Below are 13,277 nucleotides of genomic sequence, written 5' to 3'. Positions count from 1 at the left end.
CGCTTGATATCTCTCCGGTTGTATTGGTTTACCGTCTCAACGAAATGTGAGAGTAACAGTGCATCTGTGTCTGCCCAAATGCTTGTGAGCTATAGTGTGCCCTGCGCGGCTGGCTGATCTCCTTAGAGAGAATCGCTGTTATGACCAGCAACTGGTTTAGACGCTATTCAGTCATACATCCGAGACAATTTTTCTCTTAGCTGAAATAAGTATTTCAATTGTGATACCCGTGAGATGACGTCACATAATAATGCATTTACGAATAAGACTTATTGAGCCGAGCTCAATTATGGAACAGACTAAGTTAAGCCTGGTAGTTAAGTCCTCGTAATTCCTCGTGTGGCTCGTACTGGCACTGGTAAATATTGTGCGTTACATTGGATCAATGCTCAGCAGCAAGTACCCATGCGAAAACTACTGTTAGTTGCAAGTGTTACTAGTAGTTAAGCGACGAAGAGTGCCTGTGTGGCTTTAAAGTCCGACCTTTAGAGTTACGTTTTTGCTGACTACTTAGTGAACACCGTGTGTTTACGGTTCTTTCGAACAACTGGAAACGTACTCGTTTGTTTGTTCTAGTGTGTCCACAGAATGGGGAACTGTTGGGGACTATCAACCAATCGATATTTTTTTATGGTCAGAAGTGACCGAACGAAAAGATTTTCCTTGGTATTATTTCTGTTACAGTGCACTTACACGAGGACGTGTAGAGCGCAGAATGGCCGTGTCGGCGCGGCCCAATATTGCTGGCTAATTCCTTGTTGGTGGTCGTCATGGTGTTGTAAGGTGGCAACGTCAATTGAAATAACCTTATATGGAGTCTTAAGGGAAGTCTGATCTTATATACTTTCAATTTGTTGGTCCCATCATGACCTTTTACCATTATTTTATAAAAAAATGATTAAAACTACATACGTGTCAATTTTAACCGTTGATCACTTATGTTTGTTGGTACGTGATTAACAATGAGTAACGATGATATTTTGGATTACTATTTTGATTTTATGTGTCAAAGTTATGTGTGTCGTGCAGCTATTGGCTTATTTAGCCATAAAAGAAAGTGCTTGCGGCACTAATAACCGCATAGACAAGCACTGCCACAATCATCTGACCAAGATGCTCTGTGGCCAATGATGATGATGATGATGTCAAAGTTATAATTAAGTCATGGATTTATTTCTTTGAAAACTTAAATCGTTCAAATGAATGGTCAGCAGTGGCCGAGCGAAATGCACCTCTCATAAAAGTTTGTTAGAACGCCACTGCTTCCGCTGTGGCGAAGCAAGTGGACACCTCCTCAGCTTTCTTTGAGAGCTGCGAGGCAATTTGACAAGGACAAGGACTTTGAGGACGTTCGAATGTACATGCGTGAGTCTCTGTGTGCGTGCCATGAAAGGGTGCATGAATATTGATGTGTTGATCTAATTGGCCTACTTTCAATGACTGATTTTGACCTAGACTGTGATTTTAGCTTGGAAATGGTCTTTTCTTTGATTTTGACTTTGACACACTGGTGGTGCTAGTTGTCTAGACCACTTTGAGAACGTATGAATGTACGGGTCTCTGTTTATACCGTGGCGGTGTTACCCTGGAGGCCGCTGAGAGAACATACGACGGTATGGGTCTCTGTTTCACGTCGTCATAGTATGCAACCTAAACGGCTTAATTGCGCGCCTATGCTATGAAGGCGTCAAATGACATGCAAACCTTTATGACGTTGAGCCTCTATCACGAATGACACGCAAACCTTTGTTGAGCCTCTGTCTCCAATGACACGCAAACTTTGGTTGAGCCTCTGTCTCCAATGACACGCAAACTTTGGTTGAGCCTCTGTCTCCAATGGCACGCAAACCTTGGTTGAGCCTCTGTCATCAATGATATGCAAACGTTGGTTGAGCCTCTGTCACCCGGCAGTGTATGGGGAGTGATGGAAATCCGGATTCTGTCATTCACTATGCACTGAATCACATTTTTCCATCCGTGATAAGTCTGAAGCTACTTTTTCTTTTTGTTTTAATATTTTTTATACATTTTTGTCTGTGGGCGCTTGAAGTGCACACATGCGCCCATGGTACGTACGAGTAACAAATAAAAGTAAAAGGAAGTTTTATTTTATTTTCTTCAAGATGTATGCTTCAGTCTTATTCACGACGCCGGGCAGAATATTGATATGTTTCCCACATATGTTTCAGAATACGAGCAACCTCATGCTGGTTCCCTTGGGGAAGATAGACCTGAGGCTAATGACGCGAATGATGGTGAAAGCGTGGATGAAGGTGCAGTCAACGACGTGGATGAAGATGCGGTCGAGGACGCCACGCCGTCAGGAACGGCCGTTTTAGATGTCAATCCTCCTTGCGCCCATCCTGCACCGAGCAGGCTGGCAAGAAGAAGAAGTTAAGACGTCGACTGCGATGACAGACCTTCAGAGTTGACATGATTTCCAAATTATCTTGAATGCTGTATTTTTAATAACTTCGTTTTGATATCGTTAAATCATTTATAAAAGTAATGTTCGTAAGCAATAAAACTTGCACGGTTGTATGTCTATGAATTATGTGTTTTTAATGTTTGTCTACCCCTTCTGATCTGTCTTTTAAGAATATATACGTCGTTCGGAGGGTTTACTTACTTAAACATGTTGGACAACACTCCCCCGGGTGCAGCACCGGGTTCTTACACTCAGCTCGATCGCACTCGACTGGCCTGCACGTTATCTCGCCGTGCTGGAACATCACAACATGAACAACGCTTTTGAACCAAATTAACGTCACAAAGGTCTCTTCCGAAAGTGAAAGAACTTAAATGTCAAGTACGGATATAAAAACTAAGGTGCATACCACACAGGAGCAGCGATTGCAGTCTCGTTGCCACGAGGCGCCGTCGGCGTGGACTGTGCCGTTTGAGAAGCACGACTTCTGACAATCACATTGTTCCAGACGTGCCAACCGCGCCTCTGTGCCAACCAACTGGAACACATAACCACACCATAAAAACCAACCAACTAACTTACAATATTTTGAAGGTTTGTGAAGAAAAAGGTGGTCACCTTGAGTGAGAGGTCATGGATATGTGTAGTGAGCTCCTGCACAGTAGCCTGCAGCAGAGCGAATTGCCCACACGTGGGGCATTCCGAGTCCAGCCCCGGACATTGTGCCAGGTAGCCGTGAGGCCCGCTTACCAGTCTTACTTCTTGTAATGTACCCTGGAATTAAAAGCAAATAATAGTCACATAATGTTTATTTTCTTAATTTTAAAGATATATCAGTTAAGTATAGTTAGGAAATTACCTTAAATAAGGAATGTTTGCTATTTCTCTGACCGAGCCAGAGTGCCAGCTGCGGCTGCGTGAAGTTGCGGTCGGGCGGCGGGATGAGGCGGCGGTACAGCGGGTGGCAGTCCACCAGCAGCGTGGCCTGCGCGCCCGACACGGCCACCGCCAGGCGGTGCCACGCGCCGTCCGCCAGCCGGAACGGGAAGGTCTCGACGCGCGCCGCCGTGCCGCCGGCCGCCACATAGTGCAGGCGCACCTCGTCGCGCCGCCCGCTCGACTGCACCTCCAGGTACCTGGCACACGCGACTCACATGACACCCGCCCGCGAGCGACTCGCCCCGCCCTCGCATACTGTTCCGAGGTACACATAAACAAAGCAAACAACACATATATCGGACGGCGACGGGACGGGACCGGCCGCGAGCGGGCCTCGGCTCGCTCTACATCTCAATATCGCTCGGCCAGGATGGGGGACCATGTACCTCGGAACGAATTGCGTTCGGTGTCCACAGAGACGCTAAGGTGTCTGGTTAGTCGCTCCGGGCGGTGCGCGGTGTCCGCATTCGTACTTTTAAGGGAGAATTTTTGACTGAACAGTTAATTACGATTCAACAGAGCGCGGAGACGGCGAGTGCGCCGCGCGAGGCATTAGACACAATACGAGACAAAAAGGATTGCCATGTCGCTTGGAATGCAAGTGCGGATCGGCTCGGCGGAGTCCCCTCGGTGTAGCGCGAAGCGGCGATGCGGCCGGCCGCACGGCGACCACTAACATCAACATCCAGGTAACAGAACATCGAACGAGGATCATAAGGGGCGGTCGGACATATACAGAACACAAAACGTCAAGACACAGAACACAAGACGGACGGCGGCGGAGGACGCGGGGGGCGCGGGGCGCATGCAAGCCGGCCCGTCCGCGCACACATACATCCATGCAGATGTGACAGTGAGCGCAATCAGGTCAACGGATGGATCGAGGAGGACATTCCGAGGCACAGGACATTCCAAGATACATGATTCTCCCCTAGAGCGCGCGCGCATGGCGCCCGCAGTCGCGCGGGAGGCATGCGCGCGCGCAGCGATGTTGAGATCTAGAACTCACCGTGCGGAGCGGCGCGTCGCAGCTGCCGCGCCCTCGCCGCGCCTCGCCCGCCGCAGCTCGGCCGCGCCATCCACTTCCACTACTCGGTACCAGATGAATATATAATTAAGTCGTGAAATCGGGACTTCAGCAATTTAATTATCCAAACATCAACTTATCATATTCTGGTAGCTACGGCAACCGTGGCCGCGGTCGCTACAAAAAGTGCTACGCCGCGTAGCGAGAGCTACGTAGGCGCTACGCACTCTTTTATCATTTATTTGAACAAAACACCGTTGTGTATTTTATTTGGTCTTTTCCGTATTTACTTGAAATCAATTTCCCTTCACATTTCAATACGTAAATTATGTAACCCCAAAACAACCAACTTACATAATAAAAATAACACATAAGCAGTACGTGCTAAATACTTAAAGACAGAATAAAATGAACAGAGCTACAACATCGAGCATTCGTTACCTGTTGTAGCCGTGCGAGAAGGACAGTATGGTGCCGGAGTTGGCGGGCTCCTGGCGCAGTGAGGCCAGCACCGTGAACTCGGGCGAGCGACGCAGGAGTTCGGCAGCGCGCTCGAACACTGCGCCCTCCACTTGCAGGGAACGAGATTCTCCTAATACCAAAATTATAGGTTGTACACCAAAAATATGCATATTTGAAGCTAAACTATAAATTGAAAAATCTTTGTGGAACACAGTCGTAACTTCATATAGTTGTTTTGGAAAACGACATTTTCTGTTGTAAGAGGTTACGTTTTGAATCCTTCAGCGTTAGACGAAACTTAAACTTGACATGCAATAGAACTTTAAAATTATAATGAGACATTAAAAATAGACGGTAAAATTTTCCAAAGCCAGAAAATTCTTTTTCAGTTTCACAACTGACTAATCCTATTGCAGTAAAATAAATTCATAAGCAATCAGTTGATAGCCTAGCATACTCCTACATGTTTTAGCCTACACGTGTATTTGTGCTTACTAGTGTGTGTAATGTACTTATGTATAGTGTAGTAGTGTGTGTAGGTACTATCGTGATCTTGGAGTCCTTGAGTGGTAACGATCGCAGCAGGCTGGCAGTACGCCAGAACTATTATCTTGATTCACTGATTTCTCCGAAAGATTTCCTTTCTTTATTAGTTTCCAGATAATTCTAGAATATGGAATTAATTCTGCCTATCTAACTGAAATGTTCAAGTATCTTAATTGAATAGAAAGCGTAACAGACTTCGTTGTTAATTAAAATATTCCGTATCGAGGGCTAGTATCAAAGTTAAATTACTATAGACTCATCATTTATCATTCTCCTGCCCTTATATCAATTTCTTATTTGGGGTTGGCCCAAAATGTTACAGCAAAGACCGTCCTTTAAACTTACTCTTCAATATGACACAAACTGCCGCTTCAATTGAACAAAGTCTTAGTTAAAACGTCCTAAAGCTAATAAAAACTAACAAAACTGACAACCCCTAACAAATAAGGACAAACTCCACAACACGTTTTACATCACATAACAAATGAATGGAAAGTGGAACGCATCAACATGTAACTCGTATGAATCGAAACAGCCAGCTTGTAAGCTGTCATGTCGCCCGGGGCCCGTCGCCGGGGCCCAGGGCCCGAGCAACCTGTCAGTGCCACGCGGGTGACAGTTTAAAACCAGACATGCTATTGTATGTCTGCTTCATATTTGATGGCAGTTTTACAAACATTTCTCTTGTAACACGCGAGATATGATTTTACTTTTATTAGAAATTGATGGGAGCATAAGTTACACCCCAAGTCATAGGTCCACGGTCCATGCACTTTTATGTTTCATTCCATTCTTATATCACAAAAATACTAATCTTTCTCTCATCAAACAGTTCTCTGGTAAAATATATAGGTAACAAATTCTATAGAGGAATCTTAAATAATGATCTGAAACTTACAACATACATTTCAAACCATATATTTGAAGATATCCTCTACATATATTTCACTTGAATAGAAAGTCACAAGTATAGAACAGCAGGTTTCGATCACGTCGATTTGTCTAAAACTCGACAGTTCGATTGTAAGTTTGTAAAGTCGTTTGTATTCAATGTCTCGACAGTTTACAAACTAGAAGTACGGCGTAACTGTCAGATACATTGTAACTAGTTCTAGCTAAGTTTAGTTTATTGCCCTATTTCGTAGAAATATCTCTACATTCCATTGTTATTTATAATCCCAATAAATAATGTAGCAGGATTAAATATTAGACAGTACTTTTTGTGAAATAATAAAACTGTACAAACATTATGAAACATTAGGTTAAAATTTTCCGACAATTTCCCCTGCAAGACGAACTACATAATATGCTATCAGCTAAAACAATCAATTTGAAATCTCGTGTCTCAGAAATCCTCTCAAAACTGTTCGACGGACGAAATTAAAAACGATAAATAAATATCTCGTCTCTCAAATCTGTCTGACTCAATCTTAATATTCATAGAAAATTGAAATTACCATTGACTGAAACTAATAACAAAAGGCATTAAAGACTTCTGTAAAGTTCTAGAATTCCACGACACGTCATAGAAAGTAATAAAATGGATTTAATGCTTTATTGGCGTTTGGCAGAATACTTTAGCCAGTTGTGTACATATGTTTGCCAAACGTGAGATTACTGCGGCGCAGCGGACTCGCAATGCTGCAATGCAGCTGAAACCTGGGACCACTTAGATTTCTGCAGAGATAAATTTTGAACCGTAATTTTATACGCCAAAATTCAGAACATAGGTATTGCAAAAAGAGAAACCTTGACTTTCTCACTTATTACATCCAATAAACTCTAAGCTTAACCAAGGCCCTTTGAAGTAAATCAATTCAATAAAAAACCTCTTCTCAATAAACCCTCAAATCAATTCATAGGAATGTGTCAGCAGAATCACGAGAAATGAAGTGCGCAACCGAGATTTAAATCACAAGAGGGGGAACGAGATGACGAAATAATATCTCGCGAGAGTGACGTGATAGTCCCCCGCGGCGACACGCGAGGGGTGGCACGCGACCCGCGACCACCGCCGCCCCACAATACATTTCACGGTACCAAATCAGAATTCAAACTAATAAATCTGTCATTCACTATATCCGTACTAAATAAACGATCCCAGAACAAATGACGCGTGTTTACTATCACGATTTATTCCGGTTGTAACTCGAGACGATCCAAGTTAACGTTAAGACGAATTCCTTCAATTATTCTTCATTTTTTATTCGCTTAGCGTGGCCTTTCATGTCGTGCAAGTGTTCCGACGTCACCGGTCACGTGACCGCCCGTCACGAAGAAGTCAACCCTCAGGGGACACGGGGGAGTTTTTAACAACCATTCTTTTATTTGTGCCTAAACCGTGAGGAAAACCCTGGCTGTTTATCAACACCCTTCGCCATCAAAAACGATGCGCAGCTTATTCAAACCAAACTTTACACTTTTATTTAAACGTCCCCTTCTGTTGAATTGAAAAGGTATTTGAAATCATGAATACAATAGAATATTCAATTGGAACTCGGCGATTCTATCTCCGGAGAGAAACGGGAAAGTTTTGCGAAGTTCCAGCAACCCCCGGAGAGTTCGATGACTCCGCCTCGCAGACACACCTACGTATTGATAAAGCCGCGCTCTCACTGACCGAAAACTGACCGTAATATATTATGTTGTCCGACAGAAAGGCAACTCAATTTTCTGACTCCCCAAATATCAAAAGACCATTAGGCTGAGAACGTGTTTTCCATAACACCAATTTTAGGGAGACCGCTTTTCTTTACTTGAAGAAAAAGAATGCGATTTGATTCCCAGAGTTTTTACAGAATAAATTATTAAAAATAAAAACGATAGTTTTGCCAAAATGCATCTTTTGCCAAAATATAGCAAGCTTTAATTAAATTTGGGGCGTTAGTGAACATATTGCTTTATTTGTCCCATGTTATTATTTCAGATTGAACAAAAACAATTGGAGTGAAAGTTTTTGGAACTCTGAGCAAACTATTACGTCATGCTATTGAAGATGACACCAACTACATAATAACTAAGTGGATTGAATTCATTATCTCATAGACTGAATACCATGACAAGGATTAGATTTACGAAAGAACATTGATTTACAAATTCTTAGGTACTTTGTGTTGCATGTTAATAACCAACCCTACTAATGGATATTTATAACCGTAATTTAAGCTTGACCATACTAATATTTTTTCCAAATTAAGAGAATAAATATACCCAGCTTTGTAAAATGATTCTCCTTTTATCTCAAATTTATATGGAGTCCAGGCAGAATATCTTCTTCTATACTTCGTTGTATATGTGATCACCTCACAAGTAACTTTAAGAGTAACAAAAACAGAAAAGTACCTAATAGGTACGCTATACTATTCACAGCTCTATTTAAACTGTCTGAACTACAACCATTTGAAAATAACTGTTGTTTACTTATTTTCGTCGTGTAAAGCAATTTTCTTAATTGCTATATTTCCCACACATATTTCTACGTCACTCGTAAGGGTTGCTACAAGTTGGACAAAGTACTAAAATATTGATCCTTTCCTGAGGGGAGGAATATGATAAATGAGATCCTGAACCTTGTTATTTTATTATTTATACTACTCTTGAATAACAGCCTGAAAATACAAGCCTAAGATATGAAGAGTCCTATACAAACAGAATGAGAAAACATATGTTCCAGTGCAGATCATTTTCCATGAAAATTATGAATAATGCATTGAGTCTCTTTGACGTTAGGACTCCCCTTGCCTCAATTATTATTTAATATCAATTAGCTCGCAGCCCAGTCAGTGGATAGTTGAAAAATCAACCAATATAACAAGACCTGTGGAGTTCTTTGGCCAAAACTTATCCAAGCCCCAATAAGAGGTCTTTATAAATTGGTTCTCGCAACCCTACGTCGGCTTACCGAGGGGTAAGCGAATCTTCCGAACAGTTTCATATTTCATTTGTTTGTTGCTGAAATAACATAAGGGGAAGATACGGTGTATTGCAAAGGTTTTATTATTCGCGTTGCTCTCTTAAAATGTTTGCAAAACAATAGAATTTGTGAAGAAGTGTTTTTTTTATTGCTTACTGCTATTTTTATGGGGTAGGTAGTAATGTAAGCTGTGTTAAATTGATATATGAGAACACTTCATTCGCCGTATACTTAAAGTTTCATGGGTTTATGGACATCGGTTAAGGGAAGCTTTCCACAAATCAGTAATTTTCCTGGATGTTATTACTCCCCAACAACCCATTTTAGGAATACTCGTAAAATTATGCAAGAAATAATTGAATACCTAATGCAACCATTACTCTACTACTGTATTGGGTTATTACTTAAGTAATTTAATTCCAGGTGTGAATAACGGTATTAATTTGCAAATACAAGAAGTAATTATTCAGGTGTGTTAGCGTATTACGTCACTAAATTCAAACTACACAATAGTTTCATGAAATGCCTAACTTCATTGCGCCTTCAGGTAACTAGGCGAGATTTCGTTTTACGACAACCTAACTCAAACATGAGTTTTGATAAGTACTGTTTCGCGTATTCTGTGATTGCATTTAGCACCTTAATTCCCAATATTGACAAACAATATTTATTATGTCCTACACATTCGGATATAATTGTAATCGTCCCCGCACCGCGTGGGTGACGCGCAAACATAGAGTGTGCTTTGTGCAAACACGTATTGTGCCCGCAATGGATACATACGTTTATTGCAAGTCGTTTGTCACAGACACGTGCCGATCTGTCTGGTGGTTGGATAAACATTGATTTTAATTACTTCTTTTCTCATAAGCTGCAACAACTAGGTGCAAGCCTACGCGGATATGTACTGAATCAGAGTACCTACTAATATGTATTTGAAATGTTAGTACTAAGTACTGATAAAATATACAAAGTTAATTTATACAAACTAAAAAAGCAATCCCAAACTTTGTATAAACAAAAATCTGTCAGCTGCGTTTGCTGAGCTTAGGGTGGTGTTACAAATGTATTGTAAACAATACTTAAATTACAATTTACATAAGTACTTAAATACATTGAACATTAATTCCAAAGATGGTTTATACGTGTTCATCACAAATAAAATAATCAAACACATAACTTTAAATTCCTGTTACAACTTTTTCCAGGCTTCAACAGACCATTTTCATTCAGGGAAAATTTTTGAAAGAAAACATACTGAAGTGCTAAATTATACAGCACACACTTAAACGGGCGTGTTGAAATGTAGCTAATTTTGTTTTTTCTTTGGTTTGTGGTGAAAATTCTCCGCCTATAGCGGTATTTAGTTCCGCGCGAAACTTGTTAGAGAGAATTACTAAGTAGGTAAACTAGCACGCAAACTTAAGGTTGATTTACTAACCAGATTTATCTACATTTGATATCTTAAATACTCTATTTACTGCTTTATATATGGTTGGGTTTACTGTGTTATGTAAAACGGTAGGTTAGAAACAAAATCGTAAAGTTACGTTTCTAGGAAATCTAATGAAATAGCTATAAAGCTTAAAATAGCTGCGTAGCTGGCTATGTAATTCTTGGTATTATAGCAACATAGATCGTTTAACAGCAACAAATTTAATTGCTGCTAATAACAAAAATTAATTGATTTTTTTGTGCCTTCCAGAAAGTATCAAAATAAAAGTTTAACTTTCTACCTTTATATGTAAAATGGACCTTTTGACTAAGGAAAATGGTGTCCCAGCTAATATTTTAATAAATTAAGCACGCATTTTCACATGATTAAGCTTCAAACGGCGCGCGTCCAGTTCGCTGAGCCAGCAAAGATCAATGCACACCGGCGCGTGCCACATCATAGCGTAATATAATGAAATATAATAAACTTAATAACCCAAATAATTTGTACATTTATGTTATACATTGTGGGTATTTTTTTTTACACCGATTTCGGTAACAATGTTTCCGTGTTGACTATATACGCATTTGAGAGTTACGTAGCTTTTCATTTAGTAAAATAAGTCCTTACTTTTATCCTTTGAGTTCAAACGTGTCACCCCTCGTTAAAGGACACGACAATATTTCTTCGGTTATATGTATTTAGACAACTTCTTTTTATAAAAGAATCCAGCTTATCATACTCTTAATTTCAGCTCTTTCATCAAGCTGTTACAAATCTACATGACCTGTAGATTGTTTTAGGAGCAACAATAGTACATTTCCACAAAACCTATTTATTTAGCTAAGAAACAATTCCTCAACCAGAAGTATTAGTTGTGGCCATTAGATCAACATGGATATGAATAGCTTAATAAGTGATAGGTAATTATTTCTCCTCACCCATTTATCAAACAGAATAGATTCACACAGATAATCCGCCGAGCTTTCAGCGATTATTCACGAGTGTCTGTCCTTGACGTGTCGACATAACTGATGCATATCATTCATAGTCTGTTGCTGGCTGCTGTCTACCACACACCTCAGGAAGCCTATTGTGTGACAAATCTGACGATCATTAGCTGACAGCCTGTTAAGGTTTAGAGATCCGTCGTGAATATAAGAACCCATGACCCTTAGTTGTGGAAGAAAGTAAAAGTAAAGTGAAAGAAAGAAATTTACGAACTTATCAATAGAAAAACTTTGAACAAATTAAAAAAAAAGACAAATCAAAAAGTTATAATACATTAAGATTAATCTATTTTTGACTAAGTACATCACGTGTTATATTAAAAACGAATTGTAAAGTAGGGCATCACAACATCATTCGCAATGTTCACATTTATACCTAACTCTATAAGAACACAAAAGAACTATAACGCTAATTGACTTCAGTCATAATACAACGCCTCCCCAAATGAAGTTACCTCCGCTACTTGAAAAGTGGCACTATAAGTGGCTCACTTACTCACTTAGCTCTTAATTCTAGCTTTCAGCAGTAATAGCCCTTAACTTTTATTAACTCTGTCTTAATTCAGAAATGGCTCATGAACGTGCCTGGATCTTAAATGTTTGAAATACACAGTATTCACAAACAGAATTATCAACTTTATCTTTTGCACAAATATTAACTACAGAACCCAACAAAATTACCCCATAACACGCTGTATATCCACCACAGACTTATCTATTTTGTCACACTCAGTCAATGAGGCAACGTAATGAATGTTCGGTATTTACAACAATGTCGTTTGGGTCCCTAATCCCGGGCTTTTGGCGTTTGACACTTGAACCAGGAACGAGTCGGCGAGACAATATGACAGACAATATGGCCCCAGGGATCCCACAATTAGGGTGAACACCCTTCGACAATTACGTTCGCGCGTAACCCGCCTAATGGCAAGGATTACGTTTCGCGTAAGTGAAATAGCGTCCGAACTCATAGGGCTGCCTCAAACACATGACGATCTATTGTGACAAATATTTTAATTGGAAAATTGAGCTTTTTTAAGCGTTGAAAGTGGGGTGCTTTAAAAGTTTATGTTTTATTAGGGTATCTTGTACTTATTGGTTGAGTTATTAGTTTGACGTATAAATGTTATTACGAAAAGATGATTTATCAACACGGTATACGGTACGATTTATCAACACGGATTTTTTTAAGATGATTTATCTGTATCATTTCTATCTGTATCATTATACAAAAAATTGTCTACGTCACAATGTTACACCCAATAGTAAGTTTACTAGAATTTCTTTATATTTTATCCGTTCTTATTTTTTTTTAATGCATGCAGTCCTTTTGCGCATGTCAAATTAAAGCTACTTATGTACTAAAGTTTGTCGTAATCTAAATGGTGACCACGTAGAGGTAAAAAGTCCCTTCCTAATAATACGTACTCTGTTTGACATCCCTATCAGATACGTGACAGAACTCAGATTTAGAGGTCAGTTAATCAACGGCCGCCGAAGGGAGCCCGGACATGCCC

The 13,277-nt window shown here is 40.3% G+C and overlaps 1 protein-coding gene and 1 long non-coding RNA gene across 5 annotated transcripts in view; one reads left to right on the top strand and one right to left on the bottom strand.

Moving 5' to 3' along the window:
• LOC124632661 (protein kinase C-binding protein NELL1-like) overlaps positions 1 to 13,277 on the bottom strand; it is a 57,281-nt gene that overhangs the window by 14,791 nt on the left and 29,213 nt on the right. For all 4 annotated transcript variants that reach the window (XR_006984654.1, XM_047167581.1, XM_047167580.1 and 1 more), the window contains exons 3-7: positions 4,836 to 4,986; positions 3,288 to 3,564; positions 3,047 to 3,202; positions 2,838 to 2,966; positions 2,630 to 2,723 (exon numbers count right to left, since the gene is read on the bottom strand). Coding sequence is in view for 3 of the 4 variants with exons in the window: in XM_047167581.1 (XP_047023537.1) it covers positions 2,630 to 2,723; positions 2,838 to 2,966; positions 3,047 to 3,202; positions 3,288 to 3,564; positions 4,836 to 4,986 (807 nt within the window). In the remaining variant the exon portion in view is untranslated. The remainder of the gene's footprint in view (positions 1 to 2,629; positions 2,724 to 2,837; positions 2,967 to 3,046; positions 3,203 to 3,287; positions 3,565 to 4,835; positions 4,987 to 13,277) is intronic.
• Positions 3,468 to 4,666, top strand: LOC124632679. The gene is made up of 2 exons (XR_006984656.1): positions 3,468 to 3,560; positions 3,887 to 4,666. It is a non-coding gene; the product is annotated as an uncharacterized LOC124632679 (long non-coding RNA).

This window comes from Helicoverpa zea, chromosome 8 (assembly GCF_022581195.2).
Source record: "Helicoverpa zea isolate HzStark_Cry1AcR chromosome 8, ilHelZeax1.1, whole genome shotgun sequence".
Taxonomy (NCBI): Eukaryota; Metazoa; Arthropoda; class Insecta; order Lepidoptera; family Noctuidae; genus Helicoverpa; species Helicoverpa zea.
Note: the sequence above shows the minus strand (reverse complement) of the source record. Positions and strands in the feature narration are given on the sequence as shown.